General features: G+C 44.5%; 1 protein-coding gene across 4 annotated transcripts in view; it reads right to left on the bottom strand.

Moving 5' to 3' along the window:
* The window catches only part of PDCD11 (programmed cell death 11), a 618,996-nt gene that overhangs the window by 462,050 nt on the left and 131,646 nt on the right, over window positions 1-25,300 (bottom strand). For all 4 annotated transcript variants that reach the window (XM_085606675.1, XM_085606679.1, XM_085606671.1 and 1 more), the window contains exons 11-12: window positions 24,464-24,524; window positions 8,137-8,283 (exon numbers count right to left, since the gene is read on the bottom strand). In XM_085606675.1, the coding sequence (XP_085462801.1) occupies window positions 8,137-8,283; window positions 24,464-24,524 (208 nt within the window). The remainder of the gene's footprint in view (window positions 1-8,136; window positions 8,284-24,463; window positions 24,525-25,300) is intronic.

Genomic DNA, 25,300 nt, shown 5'->3' with positions numbered 1-25,300 from the left:
AGAGACAAAATGGCGGCCGAAACTTCCTGGTTTCGACCGATTCGAATGTTTACTGAGATCTAACAACCAATCAGAATCGCGCTCGTACGGTAAGCTTACGGTACGCGCTCGGAGCGCGCCCATAGATATATATATTGATTTAAATGCTATTTTCTCAGGAAATACTGAACAGATTTACACGAGACCTTCAAAAGACACATCCCTGACCTGAGGGCTACCTCTCTGCCAAATTTCAAGTTATTCTGTTCAGCCGTTCGGGCTGTAGCTCGGACTAAAGGTCCTATGGAAAAATGCATGGGGAAAACGTGTTTTGGGACCCCCCCTTTTTCTAAGCCCCCGCTTGACGAATCCCCCGAGACTTTCAGGGTCGGAGCGGAGCGCCCCACCTATTTTGAGAATTTCGCGAGGATTCGTCAATCGGCGCCAAAGTTATTCCAAATAGAATGTTGCGGATTTCCTATGGAAACACGGTCCTAACTATAACTATCTACTGGCGACCGCCAGTAGATAATATATATATAAAATGAGAATCACACTTAATTTTAAAATATCATTTATTTTACTATTAATATTATATATATATATATATATATATATATATATATATATATATATATATATATATATATATATATATATATATATATATATATACACATACATATATATATATACACACACACAAACTCACTCTTGACAATACAACAAACCTTCTGGGCAGTTGTAAGATAATTATTTCCCTTCTGCATAGAATGAATAATTTCCCAGTAAACAAGAAGGAAAGTTTCAAATCTATTAAGGACACAGAGGGCGAGGATTATGCTCTAGTTTCTTTTATTTACATTCTTCAAAAATAAAACTGTAAAAACTAGCTTTCCTAAGATGCCCAGGGAAAGGTCAACACAGTTCAACCAATACACAGTACAGGAAATCCATAAAGGCAGGGAACCCCTGAATAGCTTCCTCTTTCTTGACTGCGACAAGATCACTTCCACAACTTCCCATGGGTCTGCTTTGGAACCTTCCGAAACTGCAACAATCCAGAGACAAGAACCAGGAATCTGAAAAATCAGACCTCAATCAAGAGAAACTCTTACAAACCATGCAGAACCAAAACGAGAACATAGTGATGAACTTGTATATTGAAGACACTCATTGGTAAGAAGAAACAACCCCAAAAATACTTATGTCACACGAACGTCATGAAGACTTGTGTGAGAAAGTGCCATCTTTCTTGCATGGTATGCCCCCACTTTTTGATGAATTGCTGAATGTACTTTGAGTGTGCCCTGGACTCCTGCCAATCAGGTACCCAGGGCCTTGTGACCAGGGAATGCCTCTAAGGGCTGCAGCACTATTTGTGCCACCCTTAGAGGCCCTGTACCCTAACACACACACACACTGCCCTTGCAGGCTGAGTGTCTGGGTACAAGACAAAACAAAGAGTCAACATGGCACACATCCCTGTGTGCCATGCCCACCACCTACACTGCCCTGGCATACATCAGCCACCCCTCTAGCTGGGTGCCCTATGCCAGTGGTGTGGGCACAGGAACAGGAGCCCTGTGCCCCTACAGTACCCAGGTCCACTCCTGGGCACTGTAAGTGCAGTGCTGCCATTTAAGAGTACATGGTGCTGAGAGCTTGTCAAACACGAGCTCCACAGCACCATAATGGCAACACTGAAGACTGAGAAGTTTGGTATCAAACTTCTCAGCACATTAAACCCGCACTGATGCCAGTGTGGGATTTAATGTACCAAGCACCCCAGAGGCCATCTTAGAGATGCCCCCTGAAACCTAACCTACAATACACGTCTGGTCTGGGAGGCTGCCTAGGCTGCCACACAGCAGACATGTTTCTGGACCCCTGGGTAGGAGAGACCCTGCTCTCCTGGGCCTGCAACAATGCATATCCTGGGCGAGGTGCTAGATCTCCTCCCCCAGGATGGGCAGGGGGAAGCTTCAAAGGCATACCGCCTCTGTGAGCTTCCCCAGGTCACTGGCAGCCCCCAGTCTGGCGGGAAGCTTGGCCGGAAACCCCAAATAAGGACAGGTGATGTGCCAACCTGCCAACCCCACCCCTCAGGTGGGGGAGGCGAGGTGAAGCACATCTCCGGGCGCTCGCCATCTTGAAGATGAGAGGCCCTACCCAATCAGGACTAGGCTACTGCCCCCCTCCCACAGGAGAGAGGCAGGATAGGGGGTGTACCCACCCCAGGACCGGGACCCATTGGTCCCTGGCCTTCACCTACATGGAACGACCCTAAATCTAGTTTTTAGGGGCACCCTGAACCTTCCTTCCCCAGATTCCGAAATACAAAGAAGAGCAAGAAGAAAGAAGACCTGCCCTGCAGCTGCACAGAAGAGGAAGACACCAACTGCTTTGGCCCCAGCCCTACCGGCCTGTCAACCCTCGAACCTGTCCTGCTACAACCCGGCACCTCTTGTGGCCAGCAACCTCACAAACCCCGGAGGACCTGGCTACCTTTTGGCTCTAAGCACCTGGGACTCCCATGAGTAGAGGCTCTACTCAAAATCTGCTTCTAATACCTGGCATCAGCCCGGAACCGCGAACCCTGCACACTCTGCACCCGCCAAGCCTGGCCTGTGCTGGAGTGAACAAAGACCTGGGTACCTACCTATCCTCCAACTACCCAACTTACCTCTCGAAGTGGTGGTGGCACCTGAAGAATCTTCGTCCCCGAGCTTGCAGCCTTTTTCCAAACCGGAGCTTTCCCGTTGAAATCAATTGAGCGCCCGAAGGCTCAAAAGCACCCTGCACCCAGCCGCCCGAGTGGCCCTGGCAGTGTAACCTCTACACCTATCTACTTCCCCATTTGCCCTGAGCAAGTGAGCAGGAGCCCAGCTCCCACAGCCGCGTCGCCTGCTAGTCAGCAGCCACCAACCAAGGTCCCCCTGCCTCCCATAGGATAACATTGGGCCTAACTCACTCTGCACCCGGCTGCCCCTGTGCCGCTGAGGGTGTAACAACTGTACCTACCTGACCCTGGGAGACCCCCGAGTCTGTGCCCAGAACCTTAACTTTGCCAGTTGAGTACTTACCTTAAAGCCGATAACTCAATTTTCTTCATAGGGTAACATAGAAAAAATTTCAGAAGAAACCAGTCAAAGTGTGGAGTTTTCAAAACTTAAAATATTCAACAAAAAACAGCCGAGTAACGAAAACAACCTGCTATTAGGTGAGCTCCCAGTGCTGGATCTTGGTGCCCAGCACTGACCCTGAAAAATATTCACAACCGTACTTACCAGTAACCCAATTTTCTTCCATAGGAAATCATTGACTGTTTTTCTGTGACATTTCTTCCAAGTGTCGATTTCTGCAAACTTTAAATATTCTTTAAAAATCGTATAAATTGTGAAAACGTACCTGTTTTGGATAAAAGTCCCAGTACTGAGTCTAGGCACCCAGTACTGGATTACAAAAGTAACGAGAACATACTATACCTGCAGCTTGAATTTTCTTCCATAGGGAATCATTGACTGTTTTCTATGAAATTTCTTGTCAACTTTTAAAATAGCAAAATATTACTTAAAAATCCTAGTAGTAACTAAGTCGACTTTTATCACTTGTTTCTAAGTACTGTCCCAGGACTGAATCTAGGATCCAGTCCTGGAATCACAAAAGTAATCCTGAAAGTAATCTATTGCAAATAACTTGAAACTTCCATTGAACTCAATGCATTAATGTGTTTAAAATTGTGTTGCCTATTGCAAAAACTTGTAACTTCTTACAAAAGCCAATTGCATATTGCAAAAGTATTTATATAAAGCATCTCATTCTGAGAAAGTATATTTTAATACCTATTGTTGGTTCTAAAATAAAACAAGCATATATTTTTTATATATAAACCATTGTCCTAGAGTTCAGTTATTGAGCGTGTGAAACCATTTTGCTGACTGAGTGTGTACAACAAATGCTTTACACTGTCCTCTGATACTGCCTTACTGCTCGACCAAGCTACCACTTTAGAGAGTTAGGGTATATCTAACTTTAGCCTCTGCCAAACCTCTGGGGGCTGTGGACTCTGTACACATTGTACCTATTTGGGAACAGTATATACAGAGCCACTTTCTCACAACGGGTTTCCAAACAAAACCCCAAATCCTGTACATTCTTCTGGGATTGGAGAAACAAAGGGTCTTCGGAACCTTGGGTAGAAATAATCTTCACCTCCGTGTCCCTAACTGAGCTGAAATATTCCTTCCTGTTTACTAGGAAATTTATCATTCTGTCAGGAACGGAGGTGAGGATTATGCTAGTTCAAAGTGTGTCCACCACCAAAGACATCATATCCAAGACTGTCTGAAAATAGAACCACTTGAACACAGGGTCTGAAGACAAATCTGCTGCGTTAAGGTCTTCAAGATGTGCCCCTGGAGAAAAGACTTTTGATGCCATTGCACCTCTGACAGAATGGGCTCCATATTGAGAGATATCAATCCCCTTTTCGTGCATGACCCTGTGTATACAACAAGCTACAGAAGGAGGAGTGACCACTTTGAAAGGTTTATTGTGGGATATTAACAACTGCGGTTTACCCGGTGGACAGAGTTCTTCTTTCATGCTTTTGTAAGCCTTTAGGCAAAGTACCACACACAACTTGGGGGCTTTGTCAAAAGTTGGATAATACATCATTTAGGAGTCTGACTTGTACGTTTAAAGATTTGGAAGGTGACGCCCTGTGGGGTGAAAACCCTTCCTGAATGTCCAAGGCCCGCACGTCTGACACTGTCCTATGTGACACTAGGCATAGAAGCATGGCGAGTTTCGCCAATAATTCCTTGTGCAACAAGTACATGTTCGGTTGCCAAGATCGGAAAAGGTGTAAGACTTTGTTAACATCCCATAAGGTTGAGTACCTGGGTTCCAGTGGGAGTGCCAAACGTATTCCTGTCCTCATCTAACACACCAAAGGGTTTTCACCCACCGGAGAACCTTTTAAGGGGACGTGTCCTGCAGAAATGGCTGACCTATAAGAATATAAGCCCTGAGAGATTACACCACCAGTTTGAGAACCTTGGTGAAATGACAAGGTAGCTGATGAGAATCCAAATGAAAGAGTTGCAAACTCGTACACCTGGTAACGCCACTTAAACTGCAGAAATCTGCGGTGGGGAGGAAAAATGGGGACCGCTAAATATGCATCCTTCAGGTCCAAACGCACCATCCAGTCTCCGGGACGAAGAAGATTGTGCAAAAGATGGATACCCTCCATCTTGAAATGATCATAGACCAGCCACGCATTGAACTCCCTGAGGTTGATCACTGGTCGTTGCCCACCATCTGTCTCGTCCATCAAAAATATTTTGCGGAGTAACACCCGAGGGTGGAGGAAGGCCTGGGTAATAGCTCCTTTTTGCAGCAGATCTGCTACCTCTTGATCTATCAAGGCGGTCTCATCATCTGCAAAAACTAGTGCACAAGGGCGGAATTCCTGACTCGGGGTTCCGTAGAACTCTATGTGAAAACCCCTGATAGTTTGTAGAACCCATGCATCGCAAGTTGTGAGCAACTTGAGCCAATTGCGCTCCTACATTTAGTTGGGAAAAAAGGCAAACTCTCACCTGCTGGAGCCTTAAACTGCCTCTGGAAGAACTTCTGGTACCCGGCCACATTGACCTCTTCGCAATTGGAAGAACTCCCCTTGTCTGCACTTGTCCTGGGACTTCTTGAAGCCTCGGGGAGGGCCTTGGGTATAAAAGCAGATGGTCGTGCGCCCTCTGCAGCGGCCGGCCCCAACAAAAATTCAGGGCTGACATTTTTTTTGATTGCCGCTTGCGCCTTATCTAAGGAGGTAAAAATGGCTACAAATTTGCCAAGCTCCTTAATGAATGGCTCCACAAAGAGCCTGCGTAACACCACCACAGCAGCCTCTGTGGATGCCAAATCCCCCAGTTTGAGGACCACCTTCAGGAGGAGGAAACGACGCCTCTCTGTTGATAGGGCACAGTTTGCATTCCCTAGAAAAATTACAGCGTGTTGTGCCAACCCAGGGAGCACCTTCGGGAAAACTAAGGTACCTGAGGCCTTAGCCTTCTCGGCCAGATCTAAGATCTTTGTGAGAGTTCCAAAGATGTCCAATAGCTTATCCTGGCAGGATTTCCAGGATCTATCTATGGCCTTTTTGGGGGTCTCTAATGCACTTCTGCAAGAAGGTGGCCATGCGGGAATCAGTCTCCGGTGTCAGTGCAAACTTGCCCGAGAGGCAGGGACGGGGGACATTCTGCTCTAAGGGCACCCTGACTTCTTACTCTTAAGGTTTTCTAATGCGACTTGCCAAAAACTTGGCAACCGTGTCAGAAGGGACCCATTCTGCCGAGCGGGGTGCAAAAGGTCTTCTGGGACTAGCATATCAGAGGAATCCTCTGTGGCATGATCTAAGGACTGAGGTAGTGGGGGCCAACAAGGGACGCCGGGCCGGGTTCGTCATTAGTGTCATTGTGATTGTAATCTTTCTCTGCATCAAGGCCGTGGGGGTGGGGTAGGTCCGCAGTGTCAGCAGAGGCCTCTGGTATTCTCAGGGCGGGCAAGAAAAGCCTTCTTAAGGCACTCAAATCCATTTCCAGGGTCACTCTTGTACTTAGGCACACACATAAATGAGGAGGTGGGCCCCCAGCGCTGGGTAGGTCACATCCCGTGTGGATTGAGGGGCAGAGTAGGCATAAGCCATTTCCACATAAGGCAGCGCTCAAAGTGACCTATGGCAGCCACTATTGCCTGATGGATTGAGGCATATACCGCCTCCCAAAACGCGTCATCCAAAGGGAGTACCTGCAGGGATTACTCTTCTGAGTATTCCTCCTCCATGACCCCACAAAATGTTAAGCAAGCGCAGGGCGCAGTACCCCTACCAGTTAGGGATGTTATGTAGAAAGAAGGAATACCTGCTGCAAACTTTAGGTTCAGCTCACTCAGGCTGTAATGAAGATATATTTGAATATAAATACTTCGCCTACGGCTCAGTTTGGTCACTGGTGAGAGTCTAAATTTGGGCATGCTTAGTGAGAGGCAAACTGGACTCTGCCCTGGGGCTGACTCACCCTATGGAACGCTCTTGATGGTGTGAATATGCCGGTGCCTTGCCCCTGAACAACTGGAGAGGCGATGCGTCCAATGCTATGGATAATGATGAGTCACGAGGTATGGACCCAGTTGATAAGGGACACGGACACTAAGACGTTCGCTATAAATACAGACCCGTATGACACACTGGCATCGGAGGCTTCCAGGTGGCTCGGGTATGGAGCGGGCTCCACAGGGATGAAAGCTCGTCAGTTACACCGAAGCAGACTAAACAGCGTCCTCTGTGGAGCAACGAGACGTGCTCTAGTGCTCTCATGCCCTTTGGAGGCGGCCGGATTCACCGCACTCACGCGGTCCAGAGGCTTACAGTACACTGCGAATGGAGTGATGAGAAGCACTCCCGTGGTCACAAAGTAGCGGCGTTCTAGCCGTGCTAAATAAAGATTAAGCACAATACAATCAATTAGAAAGCACAGAGAGCAATGGAAAGACCACTTAACTGCTGGAAGCAGGAACAGAAAGAGGAAGCTATTCAGGAGATTCCTACCTTTATGGATATACTGGATTGTTGATTGGTTGAACTGTGTTGACCTTTCCCTGTGCACCTTGGAAAAACTCGTTTTTTCTAAAAGGTTTATTGCTGAAGACTGCTAGAATGGATATAAGAGAAAGTAGAGCATAATCCTAGCCTCTGATCCTGACAAATAATTATTCAAAAGGATGTTTCCACCCATCCTACCAACAATGCCTTTTTATCAATAACGAGATTGCTTTTAATTTAAAAAATAGTACAGAGCTCCATCCACAATGCTCATTGCTTCACCTGGACAGATGGGCATTCTTGCTCCTCTATAGCTTGCCTAATTGTGTAACACCACAGACAAAGAAGGCCCAAGTACACTAAAACAACTGACTTCATGATAAAGGTCACTATAAAAGTAAATTAAATTATTTGAAGAGAAGATACAACAGAGGTGGTACCATAACTGTGTGGGTATCTCACTTGCCACGGAATTGAAATACAAACATATGACGTTTACCTTAAGATACTTTTTTTTCCAAAACTGTTTGCTCAACTCTTTATCTTACCCGGCACTTGACTGGTTGCCCCTCGCAGTACTTTTTCTCTGGCTTTTTTATCCGCACATCTGCAAGGTGCAGGGAAGGAACCAACCCGTTCAGGTGATCAGTGATCTTTACAATGATCCCAAACGGTCTTAGAGAGGTCACTGTGCCCTGTTAAGCAAAGGAAATAAATACCAGAAATTCAAGTACAAGGATTAGAGTGATGTCAGAAAAAGAATGATTACAGACATTTGCAAGAGGTAAACAAAGTACACTGACATGTTGCTGTTACTTTATGCAAAGAAACGTTTTGTTCCCGATTAGTCGCAATGTTAAGCTGGATTTAGCTTCAAATAAATGATAAAGATCTAGCTTTGGTTGATTCATAGAAATACTCACGATATCACTGAGCAAACTTGTTTTGTGGTATGGTTGTGTTACATACTAGAACTGGCGCAGAGAACGGTCTTACAAGACATCAGAGATCTTGGATGAAAGTATGGAACCCCTGGAGTAGGAGGCTCTTCAGGTGGGTGAAGTGTGAAAAAGTAAACTTGTACAAATAGAGGTCTATCCAATCAGAAATAACTAAAACAGCCCAAAACTGTGTTCCAGATGCTCATCCAGGAGAAGAAGGTCCCTAATCGGGCCTACAAGTCTACAGTATGTAGACTCCTCTACAAGTACCAGGAGACAGAGGTCTTCACTGTCAGCTATTCTTAAGGCATTAACTTATATTAACACTAGGAATGGAACAACGGGAGCAGGTTAGTCAAAGAGAATGCTTTGCTTGTGAGCAATACCTACAGCTGTAAATCCGCTCAGGAAGCATTCTATAGCGGCCTGCTTGCTGTGCATCTTTGCGTGCCCTGTCCAATTAAGCTCACAGCAATGCCCATAGCCAATTTGTTCCCCACTCAGTCAGTGTCCGCTTACTTTAGCCCTTAAGGGCTAAAGTAAGGGGTAAAGCCAGCACATACTTGGTGGTGTTAAAAATTGTTTCTCAATACCACTATGTGGCTCATGCTCTCTTTTCTGGGTGTGCAGGTAAGCCGATATCTCTTTGCTTCTGTGGTATGCCAGGCCCACCCCGTGCTTCTCTAAGGGAGAAGGTATGCCCAAGGACCACCAAAATACTGGAAAAATAAACAAACGAATAGTTTACCTGTCGGTGTAGTTTTGCAGCTTGAAGACTTTCTGGATTCACTATGCTGTGCATTATACCGCGGTCTAGTGGTTGGGTCCGGAATCGTAGTGTTTTTTCTCTCTCTCTTTTTTTTTTTTCTTTCGTGGCCCAGGAGTCAAGCTGCTAGGCTGAGACTCACTGGTTCTGGGTGGAGCACTTTCTCGTTTTCCATTGAGAGCAGGTCTCTTCTTTTTGGGAACTTGTGTGGTGGCCCCTGCGCCATCTCCATTATCTGTGAGAACCAGGACTGCCTGGCCCACTGTGGTGCTACCAGTATCCGTGTCCTGTTGCTTGTTCTGCATTTGCTGAGCACCTTGTGTATCAGTGGTATCGGGGGAAAAGCGTAGGCAAATGTCTTCGACCAGCTTATCCATAGGGCATTTCCTTGCGATTGCTGCCCTGATGCGAAGTCTTGATATTTTGCATTCCGGTGTGTTGCAAACAGGTCTATTTGTGGGGTCCCCCACTTCTTGAATAGCGTTTGCGTTTCCTGTGTATTGAGCTCCCACTCGTGGGATGCTGATGTCTGTCTGCTGAGTCTTTCTGCTTCCACATTTTTCTTCCCTGGTAGAAGTATCCCCAGGAGGTCTATTTGTAGTGGGATGGCTCACATCCAAATCTCCTGCGCTAGGCTGGATAGCGCCACAGATTGTGTGTCTCCCTGCTTGTTGATGTAGAACATTGTTGTGGTGTTGTCGGTTTGTATCAACACTCTCTGGCCGTACAGTTGTCTCTGGAAGGCTTTTAGGGCAAGGAACACGGTCTTTAGTTCCAAGTAGTTGATGTGTCTTATTGCATCCGTTTGTGTCCACAAACCCCTCACTTTGAGCTGGTTCATGTGCGCTCCCCATCCCACTTGAGATGCGTCTGTTGTGATGGTCACTGTTGGAGTTGGTGCTGTAAATGTTTTCCCCTTTGTTATGTTCTCTTTGTTCCACCATGTGATCTCTTGCACTGCGTGCGTTACAACCACTAGATCCTCCCAACTCCCTGTTGCCTGTGACCATTGCTGCTGTAGCCATTCCTGGAATGGTCTCATGTGGAGTTGGATATTGGGGACTAGGTGAATGCAGGACGCCATCATCCCCATGAGTTCGCTCACTGTCCTCACAGTCAGAGGTTGAACCTTCCGGTATTGATGTGTCTCCTTCAGCAGTGCGAAGGTTCTCTTCTCGCTGGGGAAAACCCAGCCTGCCCTGGATGGTGTTGATCTGTGCGCCCAGGAAGATCTTCACCTGTTCTGGTTCTTTCGAGGACTCCCCAACCACCCCCCCCCCCCTCCAGTGTTTTGAAAATCCTAGTTCTGTCAGCGTGTGCGTGACCCGCTGAGCATGTCGTTTGCATTGGTTGTAGGAATTCACCTTTACCAACCAATCGTCTAGGAAGGGATATACATTAATTCCCTGCCTTCGTAAGTGCTCCGCTACCGCAGCTAGGCATATTTCGAAGACCCTTGGTGCGGATTTTAGTCCAAAGGCTAGGGCCGTGAACTGGTAGTGCGCTTTGTTGATGGCAAATCTCAGTAGATGTTTGTGTTTTCGGTTCATGGGAATGAGTAGGTAGGCATCCTTGAGGTCTATAGTGGACATAAAATCCCCGTCCCTTATTTGTGGTATAACTTCCTGTAGGGACGTCATTTTGAATTTTTGAGTTTCTATGTATTGGTTTAGGAACCGTAGGTCCAGGATGGGACTTAACGTTTCGGCCACTTTTGGCACGAGGAAGTAGTTGGAGTACACTCCCTTGTTTCTTTCCTTGAACTGTACTGTTTCTATCGCCTCCTTCCAGAGGAGTTCTTGTGCTTCCTTCAGGAGGAGCGCAAGCTCTTTTGCTGTGTGAGTTTTGTTGATTGGCCTCCTGTTTGGTGGCTTTTTTCCAGGTCTATAGAGTATCCGAACTGTATGATGTTCCGTATCCAGTTGTCTGTTGTTATTTTCTTCTATTCCTGGAAGAAGTGCCTTAGTCTGCCTCCTACCGGTGTTACATGTTCGCTGTTTACTCCTATGTGTGTTTCTAACTGTTTTCTGAGTCTTTTGTTGTGCCGCCGCCATCGAGATTGTGTGTGGGTGGGCACGTTCGGTACAGCGGAGTCACTTTGAGGTGGATTGCTGCTGCCCCCCTCTTCTCGTTTGTCCACGTCCGTTCGGTCTCCCCCGAAAGGACTGGCCCCTAGGTTAGTACTGCCAGTTTTGCTGTTGCTGAACTTGCTGTGCCTGGTTGTTACCCTGATAACTTTGCTGGAAAGTCTGGTGCGACGTTCCCGGCTGGATTCCTCCTCCTTCGTTCGGTCTCCTTGAGGGGGTGCCCCTTCTCATCCCTCTGAACTGCAGTGCTCCCATGGACCTCACAGTTTCGGTCTCCTTTTTGAGCTGTGTCAGCTTCTCATCCACTGGTGTGCCGAACAGTTGTTCCCCATTGAAGGCTATGTTCAGAATATTGTTCTGGACCTCGGGTTTGAAACCTGAAATCCTTAGCCAGGCATGCCTCCTCTATCACTACAATCATCATGAGCCTGCTGGATGTGTCTGCCGCATCCAGGGCAGATTTTAGGCAGGTGTTGGCCATGTTCTTGCCTTCCTCCACCAGGTGTGTTGCCCTCTGCTGGTATTGTTCTGGGAGATGTTTGAGCAGCTGTCTGACCTCTTCCCAGTGTTGGTACGCATGTCTGTTTATTAGGGCATTGGAGTTCGCGATGCGCCAGTGAATTGCTGCATTCCTCTCTATTTTCCTCCCTGCAAGGTCTATCCTCTTACTCTCCTTGTCTGGAGGTGGCCCTGAGTTCGTGGGGATGTTGGCCCTCTTTCTGGCTGTCGCGGTTATAATGGAGTCAGCCGGTACGGATCCCTGGATATATGCTGGATCCTTTGAGGAATGTTTATATTTTTTCTCTGTTCTTGGGGTGACAGACCTGCAGGTTGCTGGCTCCTTGAAAGCTTCCCTGCCCTGGTCCAGTACACTTGGAAGCATGGGTAGGAATTGGCTCCTAGTTTGAGTGGGGAGCAGAATTTCTAAGAGGAAGCAGGCTCTTGGTTTTTCTTCCTCTAATTTGACCCCATATGTTGCTGCAGCATTCTTGATGACCATGTTGTAGATGCCAATGTCGTCTGGCGGCGAAGGCCTCGACGGATATGACTCTACGGCTTCTTCTGGGCTTTCGGCGTCGAGGTCCTGCCAATCCAGGTCCTGCGCCATCGAGGAAGTCGATTCCAAGTTTGTTTGTTGATCTTCCTCGCCTTCTCCCTCGTAATAATACAGGCCCTCTTCGTCCTGCTGCACTGCTGGTTCTGGAGTTTTCGGCGGATCGGCGGCGTCGAACTCCTCTTCGACAACCGTCGAGGGCTTCGAAGGGATGGTGTATCTGCTCATCCGTTCTTCGAAAACCCTCTTCCTCTGGAGGATACTCTCCATTTCGGCCTCAAGCCTTCTTTTCTTCCTCGCCTGTTCGGCGTCGAGAGTTTCGGCGCTGCTCTTCGATGTCGTCGATGTTGACGTCGAAGTCGCCTTCGGCTTTTTTTCCTTCGGCGTCGAGCGTGCCTTTTCGGGGGCGTGCTTCGATGACCTAGGCTTCTCTTGAGCTTTCGTCGGCTGGGAGACCTTTTCAAAGGATCCGCTGGGCTGTTTGTCCATGGACGCAGCTGTGGCTGTCGATTGCTTCAACACCAATGCACCTCGAGGACTTTGGCTGTGTTTTTCGAGAATCTGTCGGGGTTTTAGGGGTAGACGTGTCTCTAACATCCTTTGTCGACTTCTTATCGGTCTCTACGACCGTGTAGTCCTCTGGTCCCTCGGCGATGTTGTCCTCTTCTCCGCTGGAGAGGCCCAAGTCCCGGAGCGACGGAGGTTCTCCTTGGCCTTGCATGGCGTAGTTCACTCTCCTCTGTCTTTCCCTCACTCTGAGGGTCTTGGGGGTGAATGCCGAGCAGGCGTTGCAATCCTTGCTATCGTGGTCGATTGGCAGGCAGAGGTTGCAGACCGGGTGCTGGTCCTTTTGTGCGTATTTGTGGTGGCAGTTACGGCAAAATTTGAATGGGGTTTTGTCCATTCCTGCGCTCAGGGAGCCCCCTGTGTGCACATTCTCAGTTGACCGTCGAAGTTCTTTATCTTCCTCTCCTTCGTCTTCCCGGCTCTGTGTTCCTGGTTGTGAGAGGATTTCTCCAACTTTTCGGTGGTTTTCTGCTTGATTTCTTCTCCTTTTTTCCCAAAACTTTGGAACTTCTTGGTGACGATCCAGACCCAACGGCGGAAAAAAGAACCTGAAGATGGCGTCCAAAGGTGGGAGCTTCCGGAAGAAGCACGCCGACTTCACGGGAGGACACCAAATGGTGGGACGTGGACGCCCACCTGGGCCACGAAAAAAGAAAGAAAAAAACGCTACGACCCAACCACTAGACTGCGGAATAATACACAGCATAGTGAATCCAGAAAGATTCATGCTGCAAAACTTCATTCACTGGCATTCAGGCTTGCTGGCAGTGGGCAGGATTCGCTCACACTTTGGATTTTAGTGAGTTGCACCTCCTGTTCCTTTTCTTGACCCTTTTTAGTGTTCAGGGGCTAAAGCCCTCATTGTCATTACATGTGGGGCAATAACAGCAGTTAATTAGCCTTACATCCTTATTGTATAGGCCCTTGGCTTCAAATGAAGCCAAGGAATGTGGTGGAAAGTAATTCACATCCACTATTTTCATACAGGTGCTTTTTACAGGCAAGAGACTCATTTTCTTTTCTTCTCTCCCTGGAGGTGGCCCACTAGTACACTTCGGATCCTGGCTGCTCCTCGATCACCCCCCATGCCCCACATCTCAAGACTCCATATGTGTCACTTCAGACACTGCAGAAAGGGGTGGAGCTAGGCTACAGAATTCAAGGGAACTGGTCAGTCTAACTTGAATTGCAGAACCCAGTAGAAAAATCAGTTCTTTTAGCAGCTCTACTGACACTAGTACACTTTCAATCCTGGCTGCTCAATGACCCCTTCTTCTGTCTCACTTCCTGACATACCAATGGCCACTATTAAGACTGACAGTAAGTGGTAAAACTGGCTCTACATCATGCAAATGGGATTGTTCCACCCATCTTAAAAACATGCAATACTCTGGTTGTTGGATCCTTAAGGCGGAAGGCCTGGAAATGTAGACGCAAAGGCCATCAAACATTTTGAATGCATCCAGTTTCACTTCCTTTGTGCACCAAAAGTTGTAAAATATTAACCTGATCACACACAATCAATAAGTGTCAACAGGAACTAGAGACAGGTACAAAACTTGACATTAAAGTTTTTTGCCTCTAGACTGCCTAATTTAAGCAAACAAACAACTTGAGATAAAAATATGAAAACGCACATAAACTGTACACAACCATAACAAAAGATAGCAAACTCCAACTGCACACCCAAACATCGAGGATTTATATTCCTACAATAACACAACAGCATAGGAGAATCATTCTACGGAAAATAAAAACAGTCCTCAATGCAAATCTTTCTAGTTTCGGAAAACGGAAATGGACCTTTCAGTACTTCCATGAATTTAAATTATATTACCAAGAAAAAAATCATAACTATATATAAAAGCAGTACAGGAGACCTACAAAAATTACAATATGAATCACATTTCCACAGCTAGCAGTTGCCAAAAAGATGTTTTTACATACTTAACAAAAAAAATGAAATGTCACAAATTCAGGCCCTTGCCTTTCCACCCGAGAATTTTGTAATAATTGGTCTATTTTTTTATAAATAAAATGTCTTGAATTTGTGCCTCCTAACACAAACCAACATGTACATTCTTAATCTAAACAGTTCCTCTTGGAATTCTTCTTCCAATTCTATAGGACTATTTCATAGCCATACTTTAGATACTCAACATCATTTTATGAAAAGCTGCAAATTCAGTCCAATCCCCAAGATGCTTCATTTAGAAATTCCTGGAATATCTAAAGATATTCTTCAGATCATTGACCTTTCCTTGAAATCCGGTTTAGAGCCCAAATAACTCAAATTGGGGACTGTAAAAACTTGACCAAAAAAAGGAGAAAGAAAAAAGAACAAACTTAAATCCTGGAATTATGACAGTTTATAGACTTTATACTCTTTTTCCAGCTATGTCTGAAATTCTGAAAAGTATAGTAACTAGGCAGCTATTCTCCTTTCTTGAGGAAAACCTAGTCTTTGTTGATGACCTTTCAGCCCAATAAAAGTACAGAAAATGCATTAGCTGCTTCCGTTGATATGGAAACAAAAACCTTGTTTTACCGGACCTGTCTGCAGAATTCGATACCTACTTAATATCGATGTCTAACCTTTGAACTAATGAGAAGTTTTGAGAGAAAATTTTATACGCACATTGAAGACATTTAAATGATCTTTTGTTTAAAAAGAAGTAACAAAGAGTGACAGAATCTGAAACAATGTTTATGTAATATGAAAGACGGGATGGACAAAAATGTGTTGAAAAGTCAATCCTTAGAAAACAGAGGTCCTAGTAGTGGGTAATGAATTTAGTCACCTTTATGGCCAACCCAAACAGGTCCCTTCCTCAATCTAACCCTTCGTTAAGAGCCTGGGAGTCCATATAGATCATAAATGAAAGATACTTAGATGTCAGCAGTTGTCCTTTCAGACACTTTTTATATGCTCAAATGTACACCAATTCTCCTCCTTCTCTCTTGTAAGGGCAGGAAATCTGCAATAGCTGCTATAATTGGTTCAAGATTAGATTATTGCAATGGTCTGTATTGAGGAATTACTAAACATCTAAATTTCTGCTACAAAGACTTTAATCAATTCAAAGTCAAGCTGCGAGAAGCGCTTTATCAGCACCCGCTTCTCTACTGCTAAACCAATCCGCACTGCACTGGCTACCTTTCTGCAGTAAGATTCAATTCAAACTACTTTGCCTAGTTCGCACATGTCTAATTCTTTACAGTAAGGGCCCACCTTTTCCTGATGTCAAAGTAACTTAATGTTTCCCTTCCTGCAGACTTTGATCAACCTTATTAAACATTTTGTTTTCCCCCACTTCCGTAAGCCCTCATGGTTAAGAACATTTTTCAGTGCTGGTCCCCCGCCTCAAATGTGTTGAGAACGGATCTAAAAAAAAAAAAAATTACTTTCCACACTCTTTCTTCATCTTTATTTATGCCAGAGACCTCCAGGTAAATATAGTATTCTACACATACCCTTAACATAGCATCTGCACAAGCATTTACAGATGACACAATAGGCTCACTGCAACATTTAGCCGCATTAGAAGCTTGATCCTCCACAAGATTTGAACAAGAGATTTATAATCCAAATTCCACTACCCCTAACAGAACGGTTCTCACCCAAATACAACTCCATAGGGGGAGAAGAAACTGACAATTCTACCTAAGAATTTCCAGGTACTGGAACCCATGGGTATAATCAGGAATACTTTTAACTATGGTGGGAACAATGCTTATTCAATCCATTAAATCTCACAATCCGCTGTCTGCAAGATATTAATAATGATCAAAACATTGCTTCACAAAAGCAACAGGTTAAGTGACCTTAAAAAAATAGTAATAACTTGAACTACGGTGTATTGATGACATAACAGATGCAATAAGACTACTGCCAGACAGAATACCATGAGGTCTTGGCCAGACGATCAAATTAGCTCCTTTGGAAAGCAATCCTCCAGAGCCAATAACTACAAGCAAACAGTGGTAGCAGTAATTCTTCCTACTGAAGAGAATCTCAATATATTAGATGGCAATATTAGTGAAAAATAACCTACCTAAATACAAAGTGAATAGACTAAATACCACACAAAAAAAGGCAACAGAAGCTCAGATGACTATACATTAGTTTGCTCAAAAACACAAACATTGAGTTAACTAAAAAAAAGAAAAACGGAGTGACATTCTTCAAAACAGGGATGGGATAATGATCAACTAGATTTACCACATTTAATAATTTTTAACTCTCCACCTAAGTGCAGACAAAGATATAATGCATTTTATACCAGCAAAATGTGAATTCGATACGGCCCAAGCCCCTTAACAACACACAATTAAAAAGGTTATGCTATAGCATTACAGCCTGCTGCTGGGGGCTATACCGATTGTTAAAAGCCATGAGCTCAAGTTAGAGTCCAAAGTCGCAAGTGAGGGCTTATAATGAGGGAGTGCGCCTTTAACACTTGGTATTGCCAAGACAGTAGCACTAAATTGATATTAAAAGTTCCATTGACAGGCAGTACATTTTTATAGATTAAAAAAGGGGGAAATTGATAGACAAACTCACAAAGCCTTGTACACAAACTCCCCGGCATATCTCGCCCAGAAAATTGTGATATCTGGGAGATCCAGAAACTCCCGGTCCGCCAGACACCGTGTGCTCCAGCCAACCTGCTTCCACAATGTAAACATATAAATCGAGCATACTCTGGGGCTGCACCAAGAATCTGGAACTCGCTTCCTTCCTCCATCAGAAGAATACCTTCTCTGGCGCTCTTCAAAAAAGAAGCTAAAACCTTCCTAATGAGCAAATTCTTACAATAACTCTTTTATTGCGCATACCCCCTTTTTAGGTCTCACGTCTAGCGTTGCAGTGCGTAGCAATGCTCGCACAGCGTGAGACCTCATGTAGGGGGTTCTGAAAGCTAACCACACGCTCGTGCGTGTGGTTTTGTTTTCGCAGGCTGCAATTGGCTTTAGCGTGTTTAAAAAAAAAAAAAAAAAAAGCACGCAATTGGGCAAAGGCGGGCGCATGTCCTGCCTTTGCTCCGCCCATTCCCAACGGTGTCTATTACACCCAGCAGCGCGCGTTCGCCACGCTGCCGCGCTCCCGCTCCTCTGTGGTGTGCACGCACCACTGGTTTCGATTCCCGCCCCCCGCTCCTCTGTGGTGCGCGCACACCACTGGTTTCGATTCAGTGCTTGGATTAAATGTACTCGATGGCCTCCCTTGCCCATTTCTGTGTCCCGCTATGGAGTTGCTGCCACAGAGTTCGTAGGAGTTCGCCTTGTTTTTCTTTTAACAGATGCGACCTGACGGACAGGGGAGATGGTGAAATTTGCCCAAGATCACACATCGCTATAAATTCTGGTTCCAAACAGTCGGCATGGCAGACACAAGGGCGCCTCTCACCCCGACTACAGATTTCTCGGTTTCAAAAACAATCTCCTTTCGCCCACAGATGTTTATTTGTGTGTGTTATTCTCCCCAGGTTATTCCTATTTTCATGTTAAAGGTCTGAGAGGCGGTGTGGCAGGAGTATGGGTGGGGGGTGAGAGAGAGCAGGATAGGTAGGTGGTTTGTTTCCAGTGTCCAGGGTGGGGAGGTGTGAGTCGCTAGTGCTACCCAGGCAGGGTTGGGAGATAGAGAGAATATGTCATTTCCATGACAATGTACGGGGGTTGTGTGATCTTTTTTTCTTTATTTAAACTTGCTTGTTAAATTTAGTTCTGGTGAATGGAAGTGATTTTCACACAATGACAGGATGTTGAGCCTCTCACGGAGAGTCACACTGTCCCAGCTTCAAAGTCGGCTGCTGTCTCTGTTATAGCACATCCTCTTTTCCTTGCAATGCATCAGTTGCCCCAGCCCCTCCTGCCTCGAAGTCGCACTACAGGCTGCCTTTGGGCTAGGTTTGGTAGAGTCCGGGCTACCATGCAGCAGCCGTCTATAGTTGCAACGGAAGTGGAAGCCAAGTTCTACTGAGGCCGAGTGAGGAGACTAACGTGCTACTGCATCGGAGTGTGTGCAGACGGATCGGGCTGAGAGGGGAAAAAATTTAAAAAATGATCTGTTTCTTTAGTATTTTTTTTGTGGGGCTGAGGGTGCGGGTGAGATGTGGAAGTGAGGTGGGTATGATTTCCACTTTGAAGTACTCTGCCGCGCTTTTGTGTGGAATGCAGGAACCCGCCTCTCTTTAAAATGCGGCGCTGTAATGTAGTGCTTTATGTGAGAGAGCTGGAGGTAGGACTCTGCCTCTCAGGGAACTTTACAGAGTGTGGGAACTTTTCCAAAAGATGGGTATAGGATCCCATCATTGGTTGGATTTTGGGACGCTGCATGCATTGAATGTAGGACTTGCAATTGAGGCAGTGTGTCTGAGCTCGCCTCACAACATCGGTGCTTCAGGCTCAGATCAATTACATGCTCTATTAATAATAAATAGCATGTTCGGCAGCGATTGAAGGTGGGATTTTTTTTTTATCACCATCCCTAGTCATTGCTATGGGCTTGGGGTCGCACCTGCAGACTTTGAAACTGGGGCCCCAGGTTTGAGTCCTGGCTTCGTATCTCCATCCTGTGATTCTGGGCAAATCACTTAACTGGATATCGGTACTTATGCATGAAAGTTGCAATGATAGGATGAGCTGTTTTAGCCGCCTAGTAAAAACCTAGATGTTCATGGCTACATTTCTTTCATTTGACTACATTTGTTCATTTGCTGCCTGCCCCATGCGTGCAGAGTCATCGAGTAGGTCACTCAGGAAGTGCGCTTTCATGACATGAAGCAAATGGCTTCAGAGGATTCTTTTCAAGGGGGCCCTCCGGGCTTTTATTAGACAATGGCTCGCAACATAAAAACTTTGCCAAGCTAGTCAAGAGCAATAATCTACCAGTATCCTACCCATTCCACAGCCATCCGTCTGTCATTTGATGTATTTTACCTTATTAGTTAATTGGTTCAGGGGGAAAACTATGAAAACGTCACCAGGAAAGGAAAAATAGGCAGAGAGAATTATAATAATAAATATAATTCTCTCTGCCTATTTTTCCTTCCCTGTGACATTTTCATAGGTTTTCCCTGAGCCAATTAACTGATAAAGTAAAACATTCATGGCAGAGAAAACCCTGTGCTGCTGAATGAATCATGTCTCCCTCATCTCCCCTCTCTGTGGTCCTCATGTCTCCCTCGACCTCCTCCCTTTCTACCATTTTCGCTCTTCTCCTGTTTCTCCATCACTGTTTCTTTTATCTCTTAACCTTCCTGCCCCCTCATCTTTCTTCCCTCCCAGATGTGTATCCCCTTCCCATATCTCTTACTGTTGCACCCATGTCTCACTAATCCCTTCTCTTTGTCCTCCTCATCGTCTTGCACACCCTGCATTTTGTCATGCCCCCTCTCTCCTTTATCCCACCTCTCATTTCCCATTACCACCCGGCGCACCTCTCCCCTTCTCTGTCTCCCTCTCCTTCTATTCCTCCATCATGTCTCCCTCACAGTCTCTCCCTGTTCCTTTCCTTTGCACTGTTTCTCTGCCGTAACTATCCTCTGTGACAGACTCAGAAGCAATAGGGTACAGCGCGCTCTCGCTCTCCCTGACACAGGTGTAAGAGGGCCCATGCATCTACTTGTGCAGGGTTAAAATAAGGGCCAAACGTAAAGAGGACCAAGTCACAGCATCAGTTTAGAAAGAAAGCAAAAAAACCTGAAAAACTTCCAAAACAAGCTTTTGCAAAGCAAAATGTCTTGCATTTGAAAGGGTTTGAGCTATTGTCATTGAAATAACAATGCCTTTTAGTTATGTGTTTTGTTACGCACTTTTTACTTTCCAGGTTTTCTGAACACATTAAGGCATTGTCATATACAATGTCAATAGCTCAACCTGTTATAAATGCGAGACCTATTGCATTGTAAATGCTTGTTCTTGGTCTGTTTCTGTGCTTAATCTCCATTATTGCTTGGCCTTCTCCGTGCGCTAATTCTCACTCCTTCCAATATTCTGCCAGTTCTCGCCGCCTTTCGCCATCTTCTGTCCCTTCGTATACATTTGCTGGTCTTCTCTTTTTGCGCTGACATGTCGCTCGCTGATTTTGGAACAGTATTGATTATTGTATACATCTCTGGTTTTGTCCCACTATTGTCATTTCCCTAACCCCCATCCTTGTATTTTGCCTATGCCATCCTGTACGTAACTTATTTTTCCCTGTAAAGCGCTCCGATACCCTAACAGGTCATGTTCTTGCTATATAAAACATCAAATAAATAAATAAAAATAAAAACAAACATTGGAATACTGGCATAACTGGCCTTTGCAGGCCATTATTGGCCCTTAGCAACTTCATTGACTTCAAAGAAGCACTTAACATTCGAATATTTTAATGTGCAATAGAACATTGGAATGTGATCACTCCATTAAAGACAATGGAGTGCTTCGAGCTTTCACTGGCAAGTAGAAGCCAAGAGAGCAACATTCCAATTTAGTTTTTCTTTTCACAGCTGCTGCCATGAACAAAGGCCTCTCAGAGCCCGAGGGGATTTAAAATTAGAATATTCTGCCCTCTTGTGGAATGTTCTAATAGCCTTAGAGCCCTTGTAGCAGGCTCTACCAGTCATTAAAGGCCCGCGCCCTTGTTAAAGGCTCTCGCCAAAGCAGGCCTTTAATGGCAGGTAGAGCCTGCTACGTCGGGCTCCAAGGCTATATATCAAAACCTACAGATGGCAATGAAACCAGGACTCAAATCAAGGTAACACTGTTCAACAAGAAGTCTTAATCCTGAGGCACATGAATATAACTGTCTTAATTTGAGGCCATCCAATAACTCAACAACTGTGGCTTCCTTTAACCCCTTCGGTGCTCATGACGGAACGGTTCCGTCATGAGCGTCGGTTGAGCTGTGCTCATGACGGAACCGTTCCGTCATGACCACGCCCGCGCAAGCAGCGCTCAGCACAGCGGGGGAATCCGCCCCGCATGGAAGGGGTTAACATTCCAGCTGCGCTTAAGTTAAATTATTCAATACAAGGGCATTGGTCAGAATTCTAAGATGGATTTCACACCTGCATATTCCACAGAAGGGTTACAAAATATATTAACCAGAAGAAATACGCTTAATCATCAAGTCAATGTAAAAAAAATGAATAATTTAACTTTAAGAAATTCAGTTTCAGACAAAGAAAGATCACACTTCTAACTTTGTGAAACCATGACATCAAGATGAAAATGCAGGACTTTAAATTAGCATTAAAGGGCTAAGGCGCCATATCATCAGCTGCCAAGAAACAATTACCCAGAGCAAAGTAAGAATATTCCCATGAACACGAACTTTAGAAAAACTCCTAATGTGATAGCAAGATGGCAAAATTCCCAAGGACCAGACTTTATACATTTACACAAAATAATTAATTTAAGAATTGAATACTGAGAACGTATTCCAGGTGGAAAACAGGTATTTTATCCTTCACCTAGAATGCAACAAATTCCTCCAAGACGTGGTGAGAGTAATCACCATTAATCATATCCAGAAAGATCTTTAGTAACATGTTGAGAAATGAGAAACTGCAACCATAACCAAAACAATAAAAATCCCATCTTGGAATATAACAGACTAAGAGATGCTCGAATGTTAAGGATGATGAATTAGAACAAGTTTCTTTACATCAATGAACCCGTTGTAATGTAGAAAAGTGTCTCTTACATAAGCTAGCTAACCACAAAGGGCCTGATCCAGCATTTAAACTTCTAATTATAACTTTTAAAAAAATAGCAGAACACACAGACTAGTTGTTATAAAGTATCTATTTAACTCTGAGAAAAGTAGGTTCTGAAGAAAATATTAAGTGGACTATGTCAAATTAGTTTCCAATTGTGAATGTTATCTTAACTGTGGTCACTTTAATGTTAAATTATTCTTAAATAACTATTTCAGTAAAGATGCTATCCAGAACACCAGCTAGTCACACAACACTCACATTTCACATGGCAGAAAGTCAGTTTTAGATTACACTTCTTTACAGATTTCATTTTTATAATCATACCTTGAATAGGGATTCATTATCACACTCCAGTGTTCGCATTAAAGATTAGATCAGCACATGTACAGGACTATAAAACACTACTTAATACATAGGTAAAAATAAAATGCTTAGTATGGTATATTAAAACATGAGAAGGGATGATAAAAATATAGGAACATTACCTGTTTAGCAAACGGATAACACATTTACTTTTAGCAATAGGAACATTAAGGAATGTCACTGACTGCTAGAGGAAACAGTAGAATTTATCTTGGATCTTTTTCAAAATAAACAAATAGGAAGTCGAAAAGTAATACATTTTTCAAAAGTCCCTGGCCCAAATCGGAAACCCATTGACTTCTTTAGACTTAAAACCCCAGAGGTGGGCTCTAATTCTTTCCCCTCTTTACAATAAAATTTGCAAGCCTACAAGAATTTCCAGATTTGTGGAAAGAATCCATCACCCACTAGTTTTACAAGAAGATTTCACAGGATGAGCCGTTAAATTATTATGTAGAATCCAATTTCCTTTTCCTTCAGTGCACATTTGCATACAGGCTGTGACAGTGTGCCTAGGGGCCTCTTAGTGGGCTAAATATGTGCCACTGGCTAGCATGCAATCAAACCATGTGGTATTCTCTGTGGTGAAGTGCTGTCAGTCGACGCAACATTTGCGTGTTCTTGGCTTGGTCCATTCCCTCTTAAGCCATTTGTGAGCAGAAGCACATATTGAGATTCAGAACTTAGCTTGTTAAAGGGCTGATGAGCCTCTGTGGCTCTGTGCTGGAAACCATGCTGATGCTGGGAGCTGCAACAAGGACTCTCTTCTCTAGCCACTCAGGCCACATAGAGCTGATGTCATACGTGAAGCCCTGGTAGAAGTCATGTAGTAAGACCTTAACGTGTGTAAAAGAACTAGAAGGGTGATACTTCAATGATACCTGATCGCCCTCTTCAGTTTGTTTTCAATGACTGTTTCACATGTACAGTTGAAAAGTCCTGAGGTCATAATAATCTGTGGGCTATTGGTTTATCTATCAGCAGCTCTCTCAGTGCTCTGAACTAACATAAGGCCAGACCTTCTAAGATGGGTTTGAATCAGCAGAGCAAGGACTACAAATACCAAAGAAGATAAGCCATATGTGATCATCCTCAGGTATGTCAAGGACACCTGGCCAAATTCTGGTAAATATGAAATAAGGCAAGACTCTTAACCCTTCCTGAGGAGTCAGAAAAGGACAACGCTGATGATTTCTTGGAATCCTCTATTTCTATAAACATCCTGAAAATCATTATGGGAATGCACATTGAGAGAACACAAAGAATGCCCTCTAAGACAGTGGTCTGGTACATTTTCTTTCACGGTTTGCTTTTTAAGTATCTTTTTAATAAGAAAGTACATCAAACAAACGTAAAAACCTTGGTAAAACATGCAAATAAAACTTACCTCAATGAGCTGACCAGGCTGAAAGTCTTGATATCGCAAATACGGTGTCTCAATAACACTCCTAGAAAAGGTCAATGGAAAAGAGTAGTGGGCTTTCAAATCAAGCTTACATAGAGACAAATCTAAAGAATATTGCAACCAAAACATGGCAAAAGCATTCAAATCATGTAAGAGACAGGCGGAAGTCTTTGTGCATCAGTCATACAATAGCCCACATATAGACTCCCTAAACCTAGACGCCTCTCTAAAATGCTTCTTCTTACTCCCTTAGTTCCCTACCTTACAAATGCTATTCTCCTGATACCAACATAGTAATTTAGTTCTTTGATGTGCACACATTAAGTAATTTATTTCTGCAGTGTGCTCATCACAGGCAAACATTTGAACTTTGACCATTAGCCTTGTCTTTTCATCATGGGTATAACACATTACGATGGTCAGCCGCCTTCACAAACCATGTTCAGTAAGCGAACAGTCTTTAGGATTTGTACTGAATTATTTGCACAACCACAAGTTAACCTACTATGTAGTTTAATTTGTCGAGCAGCCAATCTGCCCTCATTCCCTATCTGATCTCCCCTCTTTTGAACCTCTAAACTATACACTGCACTGAGAGAAGGTAAGAACTAGTATATCTTATCTCGAGTTCTTACTGTGCTATTCATCTTTCCACCATGCTCCGCTTTGCACTGCAAAATCCAGTAAAGCTTTTTCAAAACACTGTTACCCATGAGTCCCAGATCTTTGTGAATTGAAACACACGTGCTACACATCCTGATATATGATGCACAATATACAAATAGAAGACATCACATTTTTTACATGAAAACATCAAGC

This window comes from Triturus cristatus, chromosome 1_2 (assembly GCF_964204655.1).
Source record: "Triturus cristatus chromosome 1_2, aTriCri1.1, whole genome shotgun sequence".
In the NCBI taxonomy this organism is placed as follows: Eukaryota; Metazoa; Chordata; class Amphibia; order Caudata; family Salamandridae; genus Triturus; species Triturus cristatus.
Note: the sequence above shows the minus strand (reverse complement) of the source record. Positions and strands in the feature narration are given on the sequence as shown.